The sequence below is a fragment of the Delphinus delphis genome, chromosome 13 (assembly GCF_949987515.2).
Source record: "Delphinus delphis chromosome 13, mDelDel1.2, whole genome shotgun sequence".
Classification (NCBI taxonomy): domain Eukaryota; kingdom Metazoa; phylum Chordata; class Mammalia; order Artiodactyla; family Delphinidae; genus Delphinus; species Delphinus delphis.
In genome coordinates this window covers 51,463,634-51,489,072 of record NC_082695.1, presented here as the reverse complement: position 1 = coordinate 51,489,072, position 25,439 = coordinate 51,463,634, and the positions used below count along the sequence as shown (strand labels likewise).

The 25,439-nt window shown below is 36.1% G+C and overlaps 1 protein-coding gene across 1 annotated transcript in view; it reads right to left on the bottom strand.

The window, feature by feature from the left end:
• Window positions 1-25,439, bottom strand: part of KIAA1328 (KIAA1328 ortholog) — a 385,660-nt gene that overhangs the window by 74,724 nt on the left and 285,497 nt on the right. The window contains exon 9 of the mRNA XM_060028920.1: window positions 2,188-2,369. Within this exon, the coding sequence (XP_059884903.1) occupies window positions 2,188-2,369 (182 nt within the window). The remainder of the gene's footprint in view (window positions 1-2,187; window positions 2,370-25,439) is intronic.

Genomic DNA, 25,439 nt, shown 5'->3' with positions numbered 1-25,439 from the left:
AAAATGCCAATGCAATAACTTTGCCCTGTACTGTGATCTGTGTATACCACCAGCTCTGCAACGGGCAGAATGGCTCAAAGGGGCAGTTTTAGCTCCTCAATGATCAGGTATACCATAATTTTGCTAATGGCTCCATATTAGAATAAAAGAAAAGAAAAATACAAGATAGCATTTCTTATTAGTAGAAGAAAAAGTTAATAGTTGCTGTGAATACCTTGAAACAAAACCCTTTTAAAAAGATGAAAAATTTTCCATTTTTCTCACTATAATGCTACAACCCTCCCCACCCCCCAAAAAAAGAGAAGGAAAAAAAAAAAAAAACTAATGAAAAAAAATAAAACCATGAGTGAAAACTGTTCTTGAAAACTGCAGAATTATAAGAGCTTTCTGTTGGTTAAATTGATTGGTATAGTAACATTATAAAATGACTATTAGGACTCATTGTGCACAACAGAAAGTGCTGAAATGTCAGCAGACTACACAGCAAAAAGTAATGGGTTCTGAACCCCTGTTAGTCAAAAATGATATTGTTTCAAATTAGAAATTGATTTTTTTTTTTGGACAAAAGCCCTTTCTAGACTTCTGGCTTCTGTAGCTGGGCCTGGGAGAGATTAACCTCCACCATGGCCAGGGCTGGCCTGATGATACCTTTCTCAAAGTGCCTTTTCAATTGCAGTTTTCTAATGTTGCTGCGGTCTCAACCAATAACACAAGTTATTTGTCCCTTTGCTATCACACTGTATTTTTCTCATTTTGCTATTTTATTTTACTGCTGACACACAATACAAATTTATTGTCAAGTTAATAGAAGACTATGTTGAGCCTTGCAGTGTAACTACCACACCAATTCTGACTGGTTCTCCACTCTCCAAAGTGCAATGACTAAGAATAGAGGGAGCCAAAAGTAAGAGTTTCCCATCTCTGAAGGACTATTAATAGAGAAAGTAGAGAAGATGCCATCTCAGATACTAAGTCTCCTCAATTTCAGTTTTGTTTCTGTTAGCAAAGTCTAAAAAGACAGAAGTTGTTCTAAGTTGTCCTAAAACAACAGAGGTCTGCAGAACTTTTACCCTATGTCAAACAAAAATGTACCTTTGCTTTTGTTTCAAATTGTGGATAGTCTCCCTTCTGAAGCTTGGACTAATTATCATCTCTCAGTTATCTGGGAGAGGACTAAGCGATTTCTAGATTAATCATAATTAAAACCAAAAAACATGACAAAGTTGGCAGCTCATGAGGAAAGGTAGAGAGTAGTATACCTGTAAGATCTCATAAAGCACTGCTCAATTCTCAAATAAATAAATGTGAACGTGGTTAGAGAGATTATGAAAAGTTGGTTGATTACCACTAGCAGTGGGCAGTGCTAGCTAGCCCAGTAAAATAAGAGGTAAACAAGGAGGAAATCAGGGTAAATGGTTGTGAGCAGGAACAAAAGATGTCTGGGAAAGAGGCGTGAGCAGAAGGGGGCTCTGAGACCTTTTGTGCCCTTTGTTTTCTGTACATCATTTCTGACTGATGAAGCTCAGACTTGTTCCATTCTGTCCCAGAGTCCCTCCTTTAACGATTCCAGGAGAGATTTAAGCCAAAAGTCACTCCAGAAACAACTGAGAAATGCAATTAAATTTGACTGCCTCACTCAACCTTTCACATAGTTATTTATAATTGATTTCTTTTAAAATATCTACGATATATAAAATAGGAAGGATTATTGGCACTTCAAAGACTGCTAGGCAATATAGGCTTAAGACGTATGAGATTCTGTTTTAGACGCAATGACCTCTCCTCCACCCTCCTTTTATTTCCAGTTAATCGAGGATTAACTGTAGTTATTAGAGTTTACTTTCCCAGCAAAGACTTATGTTCAGTTTCTTGTCCTCTTTATTTGCTTTAAGCATTATTTTATGTCTATGACCACATTTACTGCTTAATAATTCTTGCAGTTTGCTGTTTGCAAAAAGAGGGACACATCAGACAGTTTCTCATATGAGTGTTCTAAGAGAAATGTTGATGCAATTCACTGATCTAGGTGACGTGCTACCTTTGGCCTTGCAGGCCCATGTCAGTCTGTAACACATTTAACTCTTGTTCAGGGTTATAGGAAATCATCTGGAGCTCATGGCTAGCAGCCATCAGCAACCAACTGCCCCCAAGAGCTTCCTGTTTTGCTACTACAGATGCTGAGCTTACCTCTTTGGGGCTGATATGCATCTTTCTTTTGACCTGTCCACAGGTCATCATCTTCCATATGTGACTGAAACCCAACTGTCTTCTTCTCCTTTCTATTCTCTCCATTATTAGTGAAGTCTTGGTACTTTTTGCTGGATGATGATGTTCCAAGCGTCCAGACATCACATTTTGACTTCAATAAACTGAAAAGAATAAACATTTATGAGCTGTAGGCAGCACAGCAGGGGGTATAGATCACACAAAGGCATATACATTCAGTATGAATTGAAATGCAATTCATGGCAATAGAAACTTTCTTTTTCTTATCTTTTATTGATGTATAATTTAAATAATTTACTGAAGGTCTATTTTGTGTTCTGCCAAAACAATTTTGGAGAAGAAATGGTTTTTATCCTCAAAAAGTTTATATTTGGGGTTGGGGAAATGAGACTCAGACCCTAAAACTGCTAATAAAGCCATAGAGTATGACTAAGAACCAGAGTATCTGTAAAAATAAAAAGTATGCTAAAAGAAGACTTGCATAACTAAAATGTTTCCGAGTACTAAAAATGAATGAGGGATGAAAATATCACCAATTTGCTTCAAAATGTATTTGTGTTTCTCATTTTCAATTGTTATAGTATTTATTATGTACTCAGGGTATGTGAGGAATAGTACTATAGTGCTTGTGGGAGAGTTCGTCTCTGTCCTCACATAATTTCATTATAAAGTCAACAAGGCAGATATGGAGTAAAAGAAATTTTAATGAAAATAAACACATGTGCATATGTGTTTAGTTTAGAACATGTGCATAGTTCTCTCCAATGAACTATGTTCCCACCATTAGCACAATTCCTCTTATAACATTTTATTTTTTAGAGAGAAATGTTATGATGATGTGTATCCCTTACTATTCTACCAGCCCCTTCCTTCTAATTTAAGTTCACCATAGACTCATGATACTTCAGTTTTGTCTTCCCCATGACCATAAACAAGGTGAAAATTAAAATGAAGAAAAATAACTTATTCAAAAACTAACATTCTAAAAACTAGGATATTTAAACTCCCCAGCAGCAGAGGCAATCTCTAGACAAGAATAGGTTGATGGAATATTACTGGATCCATTATGAATGCTAGGTGGCCCTTGACCAGGATTGAAATCACATAAACCCATCAAAGTCACTGGGCTCCTTTTGTGTGGATCAGAATTTTTAGTAATGTTTGCTCACATCATAATTTATTAATAAAAACCAATACATTAAATGGTTTTATGTTCAGAGTGGTGAAAAGAAACAAACTATTAGCTGTATGGCTTTACAGGGGAATAAAGCAGTGTATTAAGTTTATACACTTAAAATTTTTTTTACCAGAACCCAAGGATCACTTTCCCTTGTGGACCTACCAGTGGATGCATATCTTAGCTAATGTAACTTCTACTCATGGGACAGGAAAATACAGAGAATAAAACTGTATTACTGTTAATGAAAGATAAGTTTACCTCAACCCAGAAGTCCCAAACCCTGGCAAATCCAACAACGACATCTCTACTTGTTCTTACAGAAAAGTTAATGTGACCAAGACTACTGGGTTTCCCAAAATCATACATTCTCAGGTCAGCCAAGCTCCCAATACTAGCCAATGTTGATCACTCCCAATACTGAATAGTTCCCTCCATTTTACACAGAAGCTTGTCTGTACCTTTATTCCAAATCCCATCCTGGGAACCTGGGTTCTAATTTCCCTGAAATAAAGATGACTATATAAAAAAATTTCTTCTTTCATTTATTTCCAACTTTACCCATCTACTATTCTTCTATTAACATCTCAGAAGGAAATCACACCTTTTACTCATACTCTTGATACCATTTTGGTCCCTTCCCTCTGTGACTATGGCCTGCCAATCATCTCCTTTTCTTATAACTTACAAACTCCTCCTCTCAAATGAATTCTCTCCTAGGATTACAAATAAGATCAGCCTTTCCATTAAAAATCAAAACCTAAATCTAAATCCCAAAACTATCCCTTAAGTGGAAAAGTATAATAATACTCAGTGTCAGTGAGAGTGCTGGGACAGGAGGATTTTAGTATAGTACTAGGGAAACTGCAAATTGGGATAACTCTTCTGTGAGTGATTTGTCACTACAAAATAAAAGTGCACCTAACCTCCTACAGTTTCACTTTTAAGAAGTTACCCTATAGAATTACATAAACAACAGTGGAATTAGAAAATTTTCTCACACTACATACAAAAATAAATCCAAAATGGATTGAAGACCTAAATGTAAGACTGGAAGCCATAAAACTCCTAGAAGAAAACATGGGCAGAACACTCTTTTGACATAAATCATAGCAATATTTATTTTGGATCTGTTTCTAAAGGCAAAGGAAATAAAAGCAAGAATAAATGAATGGGACCTAATTAAACTTAAAAGCTTTTGCACAGCAAAGGAAACCACTGAAAAAATGAAAAGACAACCCACTGAATGGGAGGAAATATTTGCAAATGACATGACTGATAAGGGGTTAACAATCAAAATATATAAACAGCTCATACAACTTAACATCAAAAAACCCAAACAACCCAATTTAAAAAATGGGCAGAAGATCTGAATAGACATTTTTCCAAAGAAGATATACAGATGGTCAACAGGCACATGAAAAGACACCGCTAATCATCAGAGGAATGCAAGTCAAAACTACGATGAGATATCACCTCATACCTGTCAGAATGGCTATCACCAAAAAGACAACAAACAACAAATGTCGGCAAGGATGTGAAGAAAAGGGAACCCTTGTATACTGCTGGTGGGAATGTAAATTGGAGCAGCCTCCATGAAAAACAATATAGAGACTCCTCAAAAAGCTAAAAATCGAACCAACATATGATCTAGCAATTTCACTCTTGGGTATACATCTGAAGAAAACGAAAACACTAATTTGAAAAGATGCATGCACCCCATTGGTCATAGCAGCATTATTTACAGTAGCCAAGCTATAGAAGCAACCTAAGTGTCCATCAACAGATGAATGGATAAAGAAGATGTGGTATATATATACAACGGAACACTACTCAGTCATAAAAAAAGAATGAAATTTTGCCATTTACAACAACATGGATGTACCTGGAGGGTATTATGTTCACTGAAATAAGTCAGACAGGGAAAGACAAATGCTATATGCTATCACTTATATGTGGAACCTAAAAATTAAAACAAATGAATGCCTATAACAAAATAGAAACAGATTCACAGATAGAGAGAACTAGTGGTTACCTGTGAGGAGAGGGAAGAGGAGAGGGGCAGGATAGGGGCATGGGATTAAGAGGTACAAATTACTATGTATAAAATAAGTAAGCTACAAGTATATATTGTACAACACAGGGAATACAGTCTCTTTTATAATAACTATAAATGGAACATAATCTATAAAACTTCTGAATCACTGTCTCATACACCTGAAACTAATACAGTATTGTAAATAAACTATACCTTAATTTAAAAAAATAAATAGGGACTTCCCTGGTGGTGCAGTGGTTAAGAATCCACCTGCCAATGCAGGGGACATGGGTTTGAACCCTCGTCAGGGAAGATCCCACATGCCATGGAGCAACTAAGCCCATGCTCCACAACTACTGAGCCTGCACTCTAGAGCCCATGAGCCACAACTACTGAAGCCCGGGTGCCTAGAGCCTGTGCTCCGCAACAAGAGAAGCAACCGCAATGAAAAGCCCATGCATTGCAACGAAGAGGATCCCCCACTTGCCACAACTAGAGAAAGCCAGTGTGGAGCAATGAAGACCCAATGCAGCCAAAATAAATAAATAAATAAATACATTAAAAATAAATAAATAAATAAAATCCTACTATCATCATTTATAAAATAAATAAATAAAATAAATGAAAACAGAGAAAAAAAGAATGAGGTAGTTCTCTATACTACTGTGAATAAACTTCATGACATACTATTAAGTAAAAAAAGGGCAATTTGCAATAATAGAATATATAATATGATCTCATTTTTGTAAAAACAAAAATATACAAAAAATATTTTTTAAGTTCTGGATGGATAAATAACAAATCAGAAAAGTAGAACAGAGTTACTGAGGGAACGATTTTTATAATTTAATTTATATACTTCTGAATGTTTAAATTTCTTCCAATAGGCATGCACTTTCGTAATTATAAAACAAAAAATTTCACCATCTCCTTTATGTTACCATCTTCTCTCCTTCCCTTCTTTGCCAAACTTCCAGAAAACAATAATTTTAACAGATATGCCTACTAAAACTATTTTTTAAAGAACAAATCTAGTGGCATATTCTCTTTCAACCATCTTGCTTGTTATAAGACTACTTCAAGGCAACTGACTCCTTCCTTAAAACTTATTTCCCTTGGAGTTCATGACATATATCTTGATTGGTTTTCTAGTTTTAGGAGGCTGCTGCTCATATTCTTTTATTGGGAGCTCTTGTACTTCCCTTCCCCTAAATGCAGACATTCCTGATGATTCTGCCCTTGTCCTTCTTCTCTTCCTCCCTTAGCACTTTCTTAGTGATCCCTGTCACACCACTGTATCTTCAATTATGATTTCTAAATAGATTCATCTAGCCCACAATGTTCTCCAAAACTGCTGACCTCTTCAAGTATCTGTTGAAAAGCTGTGAAGAGATGCCTTGTCCTACCTCCCAAAATCAACTCAGGCCAAAGCAATGAATAATCTTTATCTTGAAACCTGTTCCTTTATCTGTTTCCATTCTCATTTAATGTATCACCATCCTCCCTGCTACTCAGATGAAAAACTTCAGCTGTCTCAAATTCTGCTTTCCTTATTCTTGTTCAATAAATTGCCAAATCAATCATTCATTTATATATTCCTTAGATATTTATTGAGGACATACTCATATGTATGAAGGGGCTGGGGTGGGCAAATAGGGAAAAGAAATATTTACTGAGGACTTGTTATGTGCTAGGTGCTAGGTATACAAACCAGCAAGACCTGGTTCCTGCTCTCCAAGTGATTTTAATGGCGGAGACAGACATGGAAACAGATTTTTTTTAATATGATATGATACAAGTTATGACTCAGGAATATGTGTGGTGTTTAAGGGAGCACAAAGGCAGGGCATCTAACTGTATTTGAATAACTGAAGGGAAATTCCTGAAGCTTTCAAACTAAGTCTTGGTGGATAAGCAGGGGATAAGGAAGGATAGTAGGATGGAAGGCAGAAGAGAATAGTGTTAGCAACTATACTAATTAGTAAAACTTCAGCATATATTTTGGGCAAGTTAAATCATTTGGTATACTGTTAACTGTTATAGCATTGAGTTTGGGGTATTGGGTGGGGATAAGTGTGAGATGAAGCAAGACAGATGGGCTGGGTCAGAACATAAAAGGTTTGGTTTTCCATGTCAAGGGGCTTGAACTTTATTTTGTTGGCAAAGCAAAGTCATTGAAGGGCTCTAAGGAGAAAAATGACATGATACAACTTGAATTTATGAAGAATTGCCCTGGCACAATTTAGAGAATGGATTGGATGAGTGGGAAGGCTGCTGAAATAGCTGTGATGAGAGATGATGAGGGTCTAAATAGAGAAGCAGTGGTAGGAATGGGAAGGAGACAACTTTTAAAATACACTTAGGATTTAAAATTGGCAGAATTTGATACGTGTTTGAATGTGAAAAGTGAGGGACAGGAGTGAGTGAGAATGAGTGGCAGAATTTGGGTGGATAAGCAATATAGAGAAGGTGGTGGTGGGGGGATTAAATGTAGCTTGAGGTGCCTATGAAACATCTGGAAAGATATTTCAAGAGAGCAATTGGATCAATAACCCTGCAGTTTTTTGCTTGTTGGCTGACTGACTTGAGAAAGCATGTGCTTTACTTTCAATTTCATTGGTGAAGGAGGAGGTAAATTCATTCCTGTAGGTGAAAGAAATGGGTATTGAGAAAAGTGATGATTTAGAGAAGGTATTTAGGGAATTCAAGGTAAAAATGACCAAGAACAAAAACAAGACTGTCCTGCAACGTTTAGGGCTATAACAGAATTAGAAATCATAAATTTGTATCTGGGCTCAGGTGCACAGATGTAAAAGCAGAGAAAGCAGCCTGAGAGCTTGATCCAGGGTTAGGATTTTTTGTATAGGGTGCGGCAGACTAGAGGTCAAGGGAAACTTGTACGCTAATAAGGGAATAGTTTAGGTCAACCATTTGGTCCAGAATGTACATGGGGAAGAAAGTGAGACAAAGAGGGGCCCGAAAGACTGGAAAAAAAAAGGGGAGAAATGAAGGATTTAGAGGTCTCTTTAAGATAAAACAAAACAAGAAAAACAAACAAAACACTTGGTATAGTCTATATGAGAAATGAGAACATGAACAGACCCAAGTGAAAGAGGTGAACTATGAAGGGGGTACCAGCTAGCGATTTCTGAGATGGAACCACAGCAGGGGAAAGCAAGCTCCGGATGGGGCCAGGGACAATACGGCTAAAGAAAACGAGTGAACCACGGAAGACAAATCTCTTTAGCTATGGCAACGGAGAGATCAACCACGTGAATACTGGAATCTCACAGAATGGGGTTAGGAGATGTCGGGGAGGAAGTGAGTGAGTGGATGTCAAGTTCCTAGTGAGATCACAATGGAAAACAAAGAAAAGGAAGGATGGACTGTAAGGCCAGATACCCTGAGATTCACATAAACAAGGAGGTTCACTAGAGAGTAAACTAGTTAAAAGTTTGAGATGTTGGAATGAGGAGAACAGGAAATGCTGGCACTACTGTCTCTGTTGTTTGCCAAATGTGACAGAAAGAATGGCCTGGATAGTAGCATTCTCAGAAAAGATGCCAAATTTAGGCAGTGATTCACAGCCTGCTATACATTAAAATTACGTGGGAAAATTTTTAAAAGAGCGATGGGCTGTCCTACCCATTCTTAGAAATGGAATGAATCCATCTGGAGTGAGCTGCATTATGTGCCTCCCTCTCTCACCCTCTCTTGTCCTTTTTTCTTAAAGCTCCACAGGTAATCCCAATGTCCAGTCAGTGCTGAAAATCACTAACTTATGGCCAAGAATGAAAATATTTTTTGTGTGTGAAAAGGCTGAGGATGAAAAGAGTTTATTTTCTATGAAATAGGTGTTTGGTAAGGCACCTTTAGGAAATCCTAGGGGCAGCAGGAAGGAAAGGGGTGTTAGGGAAGGAAAGGTAGACTTTTAAGAGAATGAAAGTACAAGAGAGAAAAATCAATACAAATTACTCAGATTTTGGCATGAGTCACTTAACAAAAAATGAAGGGGAACACGTCCTCGATTTAGAAGACTATAAAATCTAGGATGGGGAAACATGTATTAAATCTTTCCTTCCTTTTTCCAGTGGCCAAATTTGGGCGCTAGTCATGCCATGTCTAAACAATTGCTGTATCATCCAGTTTCTGGCTCAGTCATGGAATCAGCCATTTCTTCAAGGAGATCTAGTATCTTTTAGTTAAAAAAAAAAAAAAAAAAGAGCTAATGGAATTGGATTATCACTCTGCCTAAGTTCTCACAGAGCAAGAGACTATATGCATGTAGGTATGTATATACACATATGTTTATTTATATATCTAGAAATATATTGAAAATCATGAGTTTACACTAATGTCTTCAATTCCAAACCAACAGGGTTCATTTTAGTTTTCTACCTTTCCGTATATGTAACTCCATTCTGTAACAGTGAAAAAACTTGGCTACCGTTTTCCTTAATACAATTACTTACTCATTTTGTATGAAAACCGTATTCCATCACCACTGCCATGATCCCTTCCCCTCCCTCCCTTGTCAGTCACCACCACATCGCTCCAGGTGTTTCTGCCAACACACCTCTGTATAGGCACTCTCCCCACTAAGCTCTGAGTGGGCTACCTCTGCTGTGAGAAAGCCCTCCTATCTCAGGCTCTCAAGACCCCATGCATGGCTGACCTCCACATGGATACCATCCTCATTTTGTTCAACCTCCAACACCCTACACCAATACAATCACCAGGATGAAAGCACTCCCCACCCTGCACAAGCTCTGACATTCAGTGCCAAGCTGCCCTCCTCTGTGGATCAAGCTCCAACCCCATGATCAAATAAATTTGGGGTATGATGTTAGGCTGGGTTCAAGGTTAATTTTTTTCATATCTATATGCAGTATATCCAGCATTATTTATTTAAAAGACTTTCCTTTTTCCACAGAATGCTTCATACCTTTGTCAAAACGCAGTCAAACATATGACTGTGTGGGTTTATTTTTGGACTCTATTCCATTGATAAATAGCTAATATATAGCTATCATATGAAAATAAATTTGATTTTTATACATTGAACTTGAACTCTGTGGTTGTGTTAAATTGACTTAATAATTCTAGCAGTTTTGGGGTAGGTTCCTTAGGATTTTTCTATGTAGACAATCATATTATTTAACAATAAAGACAGTTTTACTTATGTATTTCTAATATTTTTCATGCCCAATCACATCAGCTAGGACTTCTAGTACAATGCTGAATAGAAGTGGTAAGAGTGAACATCCTTACCTTATTCCTAAGTGTTCATCACTAAAGAGATGTATCTTTATCTATATGCTCTATCTGATTTCTAGCTTTATAAGAAGTCATTTTTAAAAAATGAGCATTGGAAGAGTTTTTTGCATCTGTTTGAAAAGGTGTTTTTCTTCCTTACTATGTTAACATGGCAAATCACATTGATTGATCTTCAAATGTTAAGCCAACTCTGCATTCCTGGGATAAACTCTGTTTAGTCAAGCTGGATTATATATATATTTATATATTCCAGGACTTAATTTGCTAATATTTTGTTAAGGAACTTTTTTTGTTTTGCATTTATGTTCATGAGGAAGATTAGTCTGTCATTTCTTTTCTTCTCATGCTTTTACCTGGTTTAGGTATCATAAAAGGAGTTGGGAAAAGTTCTTTCTTCCTCTAGTCCAATGGTTCTCAAGTGGGGTAGAAGAAGAGGATTTTGCCACACAGGGGACATTTAGCAATGTCTGGAGGGTTTTTGATTGTCACAGTTGTGGGGGTTGCTAATGGGTAAAAGAGAGGGATGTTGCTAAACATCCTGCAATGTACGGGACAGACCACCATCACCCCACAACCTCACCCCAAGCTATTATCTAGTCCAAAATGTCAAGAGTACCAAGGCTGAAAAACCCTGCTCTAGTCTTTGAAAGAATTTGTGTAAGATTGATATTTCTTCTTTAGGTGTTTGGTAGAATTCATGAGTGAAGTCTTATGGGGTTGTGACTGTAGTTTTATTCATGGGACATTTCTTAATTAAAAATGAAATTTGTTTAACAGAGGGCTATTCAGATTCTCTAATTTTTTGGTATCAATTTTGGTATATCATCAATTTCAAGGAATTTATATCATTTAAGTTATCAAACGTGCTTACAAAAATTATTCATAATATTCTTTAATTACTTTAAAAATATTGTTAGAATCTATGGTGATAACTTCTTTTTCATTCCTGATACTGATAATTTGTTTTCCTCTCAATAATAGGTTGATCATCTTGAAAAGGCTTATTGATTTTATTTACATTTTCAAAAAGTCAACTTTTAGCTTTACAGATTTTCTCTATTGCCTGTTTTCTTTTTCACTGCAAGACTTAACAAACATTGGCTGCTACAATGATGAAAGCAGAATATAAATACAGAAATAATACAAATTGGGCAATGCTGAGAGAAACTGGAGTTCTGACCCAGAATGGAAGATACTGTTAATGTCCCCTGAGACACTAGAAAGTCCATATCCTGGATAAAGGCTTACTGTAAAGCTCTAACAAAGCCCAAAATCAAGCTATAGCAAAATGCACAGGGACAAAAAAGTTTGGAGATTGATTCTTACCAATTTAGAGGGGCTTGGGAAGCACTTCAGGCTTTCCAGAGAACTGTCCTTACAAAGTATATAACCAAACCTATCCAAGTTCAAGGTGAATAGGAGGTGATTGAATTGCTGAGAAGAGCAAAAATCAACATTCTTTAGAGAATGATAATAAAATCCGCATCTCTAAATGTATCATCCATAATACCCAGAGTACAATATAAATTGTCAGACACAAAAAGAAAAAATATGTGATCCATAGTTAAGAAAAATATCAATTAAAATCAACCAAAAGATGCCCCAAATGTTGGACCTAGCAGATAAAAGACTTTATTTAAACCAGCTGTTATAAATATATTGATGGACATAAAGGAGAACATGGTTTAAATGAATGAAAAGACAGGCAGTCTTAGCAGAAAGAGATAGAAACTCTCTGGCTGGAAATTAAAGTGACCGAAATAAAAATTGGAAAATGGAGATGAGAGGTTAAAGAATAAGTGAAATTAATGGAAGAATCAACAAAAATGACCCAATTTGAAGAACATAGGGAAAAAAAGATTGAAGAAAAATGATGAGTCCCAGAGATTTTAGAGACAATATTAAACTGCCTAACAAACATAACTGAAGTTGCAGAAGAAGAGACTGAGAATGGGGTAGAAAAAATATTTGAAAAAATATATGTCAAAGAAACAATGTCAGAATATTTCCAAATTTGATGAAAAAGTTTGACCCACAGATCACAGTCAAACTGTTGAAAACCAAAGATAAAGACAACCTTGCAAACAACCAGATGAAATGTCAATTACATAAAAAATAATGATTTTAACAGTTAACTTCTCATAAGAACAATGAAAGCTAGAAGATAGAACAATATCCTTAAAGTGCTAAAAGGAAAAAACAAAACAAAACAAACCCAAAGTGTCATCCTAGAATTCTGCATCGCATGAAAATAACCTTCAAATAAAGGAGGGAGAAACAACATTTTCAGATAAACAAAAACAGGGAAAATTTGTTGTTAGCAGACCTGCACTTTTGGGTTGAAAGAAAATGATATTAGATGGAAATCTGGATCTAAGAAATGAAGAGCATCAGAAATAGTACATATGTGAATAAATATAAAACTCTCTATGTTCTTATTCTTCTCTTAATGTCATTAAAAGATATATGAATGTTTAAAGCATGGGATTTATAATGCACTTAGCTGTAATGTATATGACAATAATATCAAAAAGAACGGAGAATATACCTATACAGTATAAAAGTTCTTACAGTCTACATAAAATCACACAATGTTAGTATTATATAATAAGACTTTAATAAGTTAGGAAAGCATATTATAATCCCTACAGAAATCACTAAAGGAAATGCAAAAAGGTATAGCTAATAAAATATTAGAGGAATTTTTAAAAAATTGAAAAAAATTATTATTCTCCCTTTCCCCTCCCAATAAAAGTAGAAAAGGAGAAACAGGAACAAAGAATAGATATGATTAGCAGGAAGGAAAAAAAGAAAAGCAAAATGTTAGACCTAAATCCAATAGTTTCAATAATAAATTAAATCAGACTATACTACAAAGCTCCAGTAATCAAGACAGTACGGTACTGGCACAAAAACAGATATATAGATCAATGGAACAGGATAGAAAGCCCAGAGATAAACCAACGCACATATGGACACCTTATCTTTGATAAAGGATGCAAGAATATACAGTGGAGAAAATACAGCATCTTCAATAAGTGGTGCTGGGAAAACTGGACAGGTACATGTAAAAGTATGAAATTAGAACACTCCCTAATACCATACACAAAAATAAACTCAGAATGGATTAAAGACCTAAATGTAAGGTCAGACACTATCAAACTCTTAGAGGAAAACATAGGCAGAACACTCTATGACATAAATCACAGCAAGATCCTTTTTGACCCACCTCCTAGAGAAATGGAAATAAAAACAAAAATAAACAAATGGGACCTAATGAAACTTCAAAGCTTTTGCACAGCAAAGGAAACCATAAACAAGACCAAAAGACAACCCTCAGAATGGGAGAAAATATTTGCAAATGAAGCAACTGACAAAGGATTAATCTCCAAAATTTACAAGCAGCTCATGCAGCTCAATAACAAAAAAACAAACAACCCAATCCAAAAATGGGCAGAAGACCTAAATAGACATTTCTCCAAAGAAGATATACAGATTGCCAACAAACACATGAAAGAATGCTCAACATCATTAATCATTAGAGAAATGCAAATCAAAACTACAATGAGATATCATCTCACACCAGTCAGAATGGCCATCATCAAAAAATCTAGAAACAATAAATGCTGGAGAGGGTGTGGAGAAAAGGGAACACTCTTGCACTGTTGGTGGAAATGCAAATTGATACAGCCACTATGGAGAACAGTAAGGAGGTTCCTTAAAAAACTAAAAATAGAATTACCATACGACCCAGCAATCCTAATCCCACTACTGGGCATATACCCTGAGAAAACCATAATTCAAAAAGAGTCATGTACCAAAATGTTCATTGCAGCTCTATTTACAATAGCCAGGACGTGGAAGCAACCTAAGTGTCCATCAACAGATGAATGGATAAAGAAGATGTGGCACATATATACAATGGAATATTACTCAGCCATAAAAAGAAATGAAATTGAGTTATTTGTAGAGATGTGGATGGACCTAGAGTCTGTCATACAGAGTGAAGTAAGTCAGAAAAAGAAAAACAAATACCGTATGCTAACACATATATATGGAATCTAAGAAGAAAAAAGAAAAAGGTCATGAAGAACCTAGGGGTAAGATGGGAATAAAGACACAGACCTACTAGAGAATGGACTTGAGGATATGGGGAGGGGGAAGGGTAAGCGTGACAAAGTGACAGAGTGGCATGAACATATATACACTACCAAACGTAAAATAAATAGCTAGTGGGAAGCAGCTGCATGGCACAGGGAGATCAGCTCGGTGGTTTGTGACCACCTAGAGGGGTAGGATAGGGAGGTTGGGAGGGAGGGAGACGCAAGAGGGAAGAGATATGGGAACATATGTATATGTATAACTGGTTCACTTTGTTATAAAGCAGAAACTAACACACCATTGTAAAGCAATTATACTCCAATAAAGATGTTAAAATTAATTAATTAATTAATTAAAGTGAATTAAACACTCAAATCAAATGGAAGGGAGATTGTCAGGCTAGAGAAAAATGCAAATCCCAAGCCATATGTTGTTTACAAGAGTCATACTTTATTTTTATTCTTTTTAACATGTCTATTGGAGTATAATTGCTTTACAGTGTTGCGTTAGTTTCTGTTGTATAACAAAGTGAATCAGCTATATGTATACACATATCCCCACATCCCCTCCCTCTTGCATTTCCCTCCCACCTTCCCTATCCCACCCCTCTAGGTGGTCACAAAGCACCAAACTGATCTCCCTGTGCTATGAAGCTGCTTCCCACAAACTATCTATTTTACATTTGGTAGTGTATATATGTCAACGCTAAGGAGTCATACTTTAAATGTAAAAGAATAAATAGGTTGACATAGAGAATGGAAGGTGATAAGCCAAGCAAACAGTACACATGGAAGGCTAGAGTGATTATATAATGTCAAATAAAGTAGATGTTAAGAAAAGGAGTAGAACCAGAGATAAAAAGATATATTTCATCATGATTAAAATATTTTATCATGATTAAAGGGGCAAATCATGAAACATCCCTAACAGCCCCAAATATATGTATCTAAAATAGTTTCCAAATACACATAGCAAAACTCATAAGGGTAAAGAAGGAAGTAAAGAAATGCACAATCATATTTGGAGATTTTAACATCTCATTATCAATTGATAGGAAAAAAATGAAAAAAATTTAGTAGGCTACATAAGATCTGAACAACACTACTTGTCAATTTGATTTAATTGACATGTACAGAACATTATACTCAATAGCAGAATATGAATATTTAAAAGTGCACATGGAATACTGACCAAGATAAATCATGTTGAGTCATAAAATAAATTTTAATATATTTCAAAAGAATAAACACTTATAGAGTATGTAACCACAATGGAGTTAAATTGAAAATAAAAAACAAGATATCTAGAAAAATCTAAAGTATTTGGAAGTTTTATAACATACTTCTAAGTAACTCATGGGTCAAAAAAAATCACAAGAGAAACTAATAGCATTTTGAAATGAATGATAACGAAAATATAACCTATTAAGATTTGAGGGATACAGAAGGCAAGTGCTTAAATACTTTTACTAGAAAAGAAGAAAAGTTTAAAGTCAATGACATAATGGAACTTCCCTGGTGGTCCAGTGGTTAAGATATCATGCTCCCAATGCAGGCGGCACAGGTTCAATCCCTAGTCGAGGAACTAAGATCCCACATGATGCACAGCATGGCCAAAAAAAAGAAAGTCAATGACATAATATTCCATTTTATGAAGCTAGAAAAATAAGAACACACTAGATATAAAGCAAGTAGAAAGAAGGAAACAATAAAGAGTAGAAATCCATGAAATAGATAACAATAAAAATACAAAAGAAACATAAAAGTCAGCTCTTTGAAAATATTAATAAAATTGATAAACTCCTATCCAAGACAAACTAAGAAAAAGGGAAAATTTATGAATATCAAGAATCAGAGAGGGGATATCATTGTAGATGCTACAGATAGTAAAAGAATATTAAGGCTATCTCATAAACAACTTTATGCCACCCTATTCAATAACTAAGATGAAATGAAATGCACACATTGCTTGGAAAATATAACTGGTTAAAACTGACTCAAGGGCTTCCCTGGTGGCGCAGTGGTTGAGAGTCCGCCTGCCGATGCAGGGGACGTGGGTTCGTGCCCTGGTCCGGGAAGATCCCACATGCCGCGGAGCGGCTGGGCCCGTGAGCCATGGCCGCTGGGCCTGCGTGTCCGGAGCCTGTGCTCCGCAATGGGAGAGGCCACAACGGTGAGAGGCCCGCGTACCGCAAAAAAAAAAAAAAAAAAAAAAAAAAAAAAAAAAAACTGACTCAAGAAGAACAGGAAATATATGAATAGCCTCATATCTATTAAAGAAATTAAATTCATAATCAAAACATCCCCACAAAGAAAACTGATCAGATAGCTTCACTGGTATATTTTATCATATTTAAGGAAGCTATACTACTAATTTTAGACAAGTTTTCAGTAAATAGAAGAGGAGTGACCTCTTCTCAACTCATTTTATGTTACCATGTGATACCAAAACCTGATTAAGCTATTACAATAAAGTAAAATTACAAACTAGTATCGCTCATGAACACAGACATAAAAATCCTCAACAAAATATTAGCATATCAAATCCAGCAATATATAAAAGGTACTACATCATGGCCAAATGAGTATTTTTCCAAAATGTAATGTTGGGTTAACATTAAAAAAAGTAAATCCACGGAAACTGTCACATTAAAAGAATAAAGGTGCAAAACCATATGATTATATCAATAAATGTAGGAAAAGCATTTGACAAAATAAAAACTCAGCAAACTAGGGAACTTATTTCACCATGAAAATTCTGTCATACATTACTAGTCCTACAGTTAATGTGTACTACCCTTCTTGAATGTATTTGGCAATATGTAGGTATCAAGAACTATAAAAACATTCACATAAAAAAAAGGAGGTGGAACTTACTTTAAGCTGATAAAAGGCATCTATCAAAAATTTATATTTAACATTATATTAATTGGTGAATTACTGGATGCCTTTTCCTTGAGAACAAAGCAAGGGTGTCTTCTTTAATCATTTCTCTTTAATATTGTATTGAATGTTCTAGTCAATGCAACAAGTTAAAAATAAGAAACACAAGGCACGAAGCTTGGAAAGGTTTAAAGCTGTTATTATGGCTGTTCATGTGATTATGAACTTGAAAATCCTAAGGACTCTACCAAAAAAACCCCCCAAAACAAAAAAACCAAAACAAACAAACCCCCTGCTAGAATACATGCATTTAGCAAGACTGTAGTATATGATGTAAATATTTAAAAAATCAATATTCTTTCTATATACTACTAATAAATTCAATGAAAAAAGTGCAAGATTGTTACACTAAAAACTACATAATATAACTGAGTTAAATTTTTAAAGATCTAAATAAATTTAGAGATATACCATATTCATGGATTGTAAAACAATATTTTTAGGATGTAAACTCTCCCCAAATCGATCTAATCACAATTCCACTTCCTTAATAGAAATCAAAAACTGAATCTAAAATGTAAAGAAAAGAAGTTGGAATAGCAAAAAGAGTTTTAATAAGAAAATTATTTGGAAGACAATCTAATTTCAAGATTTTTCTATAATGTTAAAGTAATCCAGATTGTGTGACATTGACAGAAGAATGGACATGAAGATGAAGGGAATAGAAATCCATAAATGTGTGTCCATGTGTGTACATATCCAACTGATGTTTGAAAAGGCATCAGGCAATGAACGAAGAAAAAATAGTTTTTTTCAACAAACGGTGCTAGAATAATGGCATATCTGTACAGATAATGAATGAACCTTGAGCCCTATCTCACACCACACAGAGAAATGTATTTGAAATGGATCATAGACTTAAATATAAAGCTATATAACTTCTATAAGAAAATATAGGAAAATATCATTTTAACCTAGATCAATAAAAAGTTTTGCTCTTCAAAAACACCATTAAGGAAATAAAAGAGCGAGCCATGCCCTGGGAGAAAATATTCACAAAACATATACCTGATGAAGGTTTCATATCCAAATATGCAAAGAATTCTATGTGCAATAATTGAGTTGTTTACCCAATTAAAACTGATTAAAGAGAGACTGGTTCAAGATGGCGGAGTAGAAGGACGTGCTCTCACTCCCTCTTGAGAGAGCACAGGAATCACAACTAACTGCTGAACAATCATTGACAGGAAGATACAGGAACTCACCAAAAAAGATACCCTACATCCAAAGACAAAGGAGAAGCCACAGGAAGATGGGAGGAAGGGCGCAATCACAATAATATCAAATCTCATAACTGCTGGGTGGGTGACTCACAAATGGGAGAACACTTATACCACAGAATTCCACCCACTTGAATGAAGGTTCTGAGTCCCATGACAGGCTTCCCAACCTGGGGGTCGGGCAACGAGAGGAGGAATTCCTAGACAATCAAACTTTGAAGGCTAGTGAGATTTGATTGCAGGACTTTGACAGGGCTGGAGGAAACAGAGACTCCATTCTTGGAGAGCACACACAAAGTAGTGTGTGCATTGGAACCCAGGGAAAGAAGCAGTGACCCTATAGAAGACTGAACCACACCAACCTGCTAGTGTTGGAGGGTCTCCAAAAGAGGCAGGGGTGGCTGCATCTCACTGTGAGGACAAGGACACTGGCAGCAGAAGTTCTGGGAAGTATTCCTTGCTGTGAGCCCTCCCAGAGTCTGCCATTAGCACAAACAAAGGGCCTGGGTAGGCTCCAGTTTTGGGTTGACTCAGGCCAAATAACCAACAGGGAGGGAACCCAGCCCAACCCATCATCAGACAAGCAGATTAAAGTTTTACTGAGCTGTGTCCACCAGAGCAACACCCAGCTCTACCTACCACCAGTCCCTCCCATCAGGAAACTTGCACAAGCCTCTTAGATATCCTCATCCACCAGAGGGCAGACAGCAGAAGCAAGAACTACAATCCTGCAGCCTGTGGAACAAAAACCACATTCACAGAAAGATAGACAAGATGAAAAGGCAGAGGGCTACGTACCAGATGAAGGAACAAGATAAAACCCCAGAAAAACAACTAAACAAAGTGGAGATAGGCAACCCTCAAGAAAAAGAATTCAGAATAATGATACTGAAGATGATCCAGGACATCGGAAAAAGAATGGAGGCAAAGATTGAGAAGATGAAAGAAATGTTTAACAAAGACCTAGAAAAATTAAAGAATGAACAAACAGAGATGAACAATACAATAACTTAAATGAAAACTACAATAGAAGGAATCAATAGTAGAACAACTGAGGCAGAAGAACAGATAAGTGACCTGGAAGACAGAATGGTGTAATTCACTGCTGAGGAACAGGATAAAGAAAAAAGAATGAAAAGAAATGAAGACAGACTAAGAGACCGTTGGGACAACATTAAACGCACCAACATTTGCATTATAGGGGTCCCAGAAGGAGAAGAGAGAGAGAAAGTACGCGAAAAAATATTTGAAGAGATTATAGTCGAAAACTTCCCTAACATGGGAAAGGAAATAGCCACCCAAGTCCAGGAAGCGCAGAGAGTCCCATACAGGATAAACCCAAGGAGAAACATGCCGAGACATACAGTAATCAAATTGGCAAAAATTAAAGACAAAGAAAAAGTATTGAAAGCAGCAAGGGAAAAACGACAAATAACATACAAGGGAACTCCCATAAGATCAACAGCTTACTTCTCAGCAGAAACTGTAAAAGCCAGAAGGGAGTGGCATGATATATTTAAAGTGATGAAAGGGAAGAACCTACAACCAAGATTATTCTACCCAGCAAGGATGTAATTCAGATTCGATGGAGAAATCAAAAGCTTTACAGACAAGGAAAAGCAAAGAGAATTCAGCAACACCAAACCAGCTCTACAACAAATGCTAAAGGAACTTGTCTAAGTGGGAAACACAGATAGGTACAGGACCTACAAAAGCAAAACCAAAAACAATTAAGAAAATGGTAATAGAAACATACATATCGATAATTACCTTGAATGTGAATGGATTAAATGCTCCAACGAAAAGACACAGGCTGCCTGAATGGATACAAAAACAAGACCCATATATATGCTGTCTACAAGAGACCCACTTCAGGGCTTCCATGGTGGTGCAGTGGTTGAGAGTCCGCCTGCCGATGCAGGGGACATGGGTTCGTGCCCTGGTCCAGCAGGATCCCACATGCCACGGAGTGGCTGGGCCTGTGAGCCATGGCTGCTGAGCCTGCGTGTCCAGAGCCTGTGCTCTGCAACAGGAGAGGCCACAACAGTGAGAGGCCTATGTTCTGCAAAAAAAAAAAAAAAAAAGAAAAGAGACCCACTTCAGACCTAGGGACACATACAGACTGAAAATGAGGGGATGGAAAAAGATATTCCATGCAAATGGAAATCAAAACAAAGCTGCAGTAGCAATACTCATAGCAGAAAAAATAGACGTTAAAATAAAGAATGTTACATGAGACAAGGAAAGACACTACATAATGATCAAGAGATCAATCCAAGAAAAAGATATAACAATTCTAAATATATATGCACCAAACACAGGAGAACCTCAATACATAAAGCAACTGCTAAGAGCTAGAAAAGAGGAAATCGACAGTAACACAATAATAATGGGGAACTTTAACACCTCACCCAATGGACAGATCATCCAGATAGAAAATTAATAAGGAAACACAAGCTTTAAATGACACAATAGACCAGACAGATTTACTTGATATTTATAGGACATTCCACCCAAAAACAGCAGATTACACTTTCTTCTCACGTGCGCACAAAACATTCTCCAGGATAGGTCACACCTTGGGTCACAGATCAAGCCTCAGTAAATTTAAGAAAATTAAAATCATATCAAACATCTTTTCTGACCATAACACTATGAGATTAGAAACAAATTACAGGGAAAAAACCGTAGAAAACACAAACACATGGAATCTAAACAATACATTACTAAATAACCAAGAGGTCACTGAAGAAATCAAAGAGGAAATAAAAAAATACCTAGAGACAAATGACAATGAAAACAAAACAATCCAAAAACCTATGGGATACAGCAAAAGCAGTTCTAAGAGGAAAATTTATAGTAATACAAGCCTACCTCAAGAAACAAGAAAATATCAAATAAACAACCTAACCTTACACCTAAAGGAACTAGAGAAAGAAGAACAAACAAAACCCAAAGTTAGTAGAAGGAAAGAAATCATAAAGATCAGAGCAGAAATAAATGAAACAGAAACAAAGAAAAAAATAGCAAAGATCAATAAAACTAAAAGCTGGTTCTTTGAGAAGATAAACAAAATTGATAAACCATTAGCCAGACTCATCAAGAAAAAGAGGGAGAGGACTCAAATCAATAAAATTAGAAATGAAAAAGGAGAAGCTACAACAGACACTGTAGAAATACAAAGCATCCTAAGAGACTACTACAAGCAACTCTATGCCAATAAAATGGACAACCTGGAAGATATGGACAAATTCTTACAAAGGTATAACCTTCCAAGGCTGAACCAGGAAGAAATAGAAAATATGAACAGACCAATCACAAGTAATGAAATTGAAACTGTGATTAAAAATCTTCCAACAAACAAAAGTCCAGGACCAGATGGTTTCACAGGTGAATTCTATCAAACATTTAGAGAAGAGCTACCACCCATCCTTCTCACTCTTCCAAAAAATTGCAAAGAAAGGAACACTCCCAAACTCATTCTATGAGGCCACCATCACCCTGATACCAAAACCAGACAAAGATACTGCAAAAAAAGAAAATTACAGACCAATATCACTGATGAATATAGATGCAAAAATCCTCAACAAAATTTAGCAAACAAAATCCAAGAACACATTAAACGGATCATACACCATGATCAAGTGGGATTTATGCCAGAGATGGAAAGATTCTTCAATATATGCAAATCGATCAATGTGATATACCATATTAACAAATTGAAAAAGAAAAACCATATGATCATCTCAATAGATGCATAAAAAGCTTTTGCCACAATTCAACACCCATTTATGATAAAAACCCTCCAGAAAGTGGGCATAGAGTGAAACTACCTCAACATAATAAAGGTCATATATGACAAACCCACAGCAAACATCATTCTCAATGGTGAAAAACTAAAAGCATTTCCTTCAGATCAGGAACAAGACAAGGTATCCAGTCTCACGACTAGTATTCAACATAGTTTTGAAAGCCCTAGCCACAGCAATCAGAGAAGAAAAAGAAATAAAAGGAATACAAATTGGAAAAGAAGAAGTAAAACTCTCCCTGTTTGCAGATGACATGATACTACACATAGAGAATTCTAAAGATGCCACTAGTTTAAGTACAGGTAATCAATAAATTTGGTAAAGTTGGAGGATACAATATTAATGCACAGAAATCTCTTGCATTCCTATACACTAACAATGAAAAATCTGAATGAGAAATTAAGGAAACAATGCCATTTACCATCGCAACACAAAGGATAAAATACCTAGGAATAAACTACCTAGGGAGACAAAAGGCCTGTACTCAGAAAACTATAAGACACTGATGAAAGAAATTGAAGATGATACAAACAGATGGAGAGGTATACCATGTTCTTGGATTGGAAGAATCAATATTGTGAAAATGACTATACTACCGAAGGCAATCTACAGATTCAATGCAATCCCTCTCAAATTACCAATGGCATTTTTTAAAGAACTAGAACAAATATCTTAAAATTTGTATGGAGGCACAAAAGACCCCGAATAGCCAAAGCAGTCTTGAGGGAAAAAAATGGAGCTGGAGGAATCAGACTCCCGGACTTCAGACTATACCACAAAGCTACAGTAATCAAGACAATATGGTAGTGGCAGAAAAACAGAAACACAGATCAATGGAACAGGATAGAATGCCCACAGAGAAACCCACGCACCTATGGTCAACTAAGCTACAAGAAAGGAGGCAAGGATATACAATGGAGAAAAGACAGTCTCTTCAATAAGTGGTGCTGGGAAAACTGGACAGCTACGTGTAAGAGAATGAAATTAGAACACTCCCTAACACCATACACAAAAATAAACTCAAAATGGATTAGAGACCTAAATCTAAGACCAGATACTATAAAAGTCTTAGAGGAAAACATAGGAAGAACACTCTTTGACATAAATCACAGCAAGATCTTTTTTTGATCCATCTCCTAGAGTAATGGAAATAAAAACAAAAATAAACACATGGGACCTAATGAAACTTAAAAGCTTTTGCAAAGCAAAGGAAACTACAAACCAGACAAAAAGACAACCCTCAGGATGGGAGAAAATATTTGCAAACGAATGAACAGACAAAGGATTAATCTTCAAAACATATAAACAGCCCATGCAGCTCAATATTAAAAAAACAAACAACCCAATCCAAAAATGGGCAGAAAACCTAAGTAAACATTTCGCTATAGAAGACTCACCAATGGCCAAGAAGCACATGAAAAGCTGCTCAATATCACTATTAGAGAAATGCAAATCAAAACTACAATGAGGTATCACCTCACACCAGTTAGAATGGGCATCATCAGAAAATCTACAAACAACAAGTGCTGGAGAGGGTTTGGAGAAAGGGAACCCTCTTGCACTGTTGGTGGGAATGTAAATTGATACAGTCACTATGGAGAACAGTACGAAGGTTCCTTAAAAAACTAAAAGTAGAGCTACCATATGACCCAGCAATCCCACTACTGGGCATATACCCAGAGAAAACCATAATTCAAAAAGACACATGCACCCCAATGTTCACTGCCACACTATTTACAATAGCCAGGTCATGGCAGCAACCTAAATGCCCATTGACAGATGAATGGATAAAGAAGATGTGGTGTGTATATATATGTGTGTGTGTGTGTATACACACACACACACACACACACACACACACACAATGGAATACTACTGAGCCATAAAAAGGAATGAAACTGGGTCATTTGTAGACACGTGGATGAATCTAGAGACTGTCATACAGAGTGAAGAAAGTCAGAAAGAGAAAAACAAATATTGTATATTAACGCATATATGTGGAACCTAGAAAAATGGTACAGATAAACTGGTTTGCAGGGCAGAAATTGAGACACAGATGTAGAGAACAAACATATGGGCACCAAGGTGGGGAAGTGGCTGGCAGGGGGTGGTGGTGGTGGTATGAATTGGGAGATTGGGATTGACATATATACACTAATATGTATAAAATGGATAACTAATAAGAACCTGCTGTATAAAAAAATAAAATTAAATTTAAAAATACTGATTAAAAAGTATCTTAATGGATACTTTGCAAAAGAAGATCTATGAGTGGCCAATAACAACATTAAAATATGTTGTTCGTCATTAGTAATCAGAGAACTGTGTGTTAAAGCCACAATAAAGTACCATTTCACATCCACTAAAATGGTTAAAATGAAAAAGTCTGACTATACCAAGCCTTGGCAATGACACGATGCAAATAGAATTCTAATACTTTGGTGGTAAGATTGTAAAGTTATACAACTCTGTATAATAGTTTGGCGATTTCACATATAGTTAAGAATAAAGTTAGAATATGATACAGTGATTCTACTCCTGTCTGGTTACTTAAGAGAAAGAAACCATGTCTACAAAAGATTGGTATACAAATGTTTATAGCAGGTCAGTTTTTCTGTTTTCTGCCCAAATCTGGAAACAATGTAAATG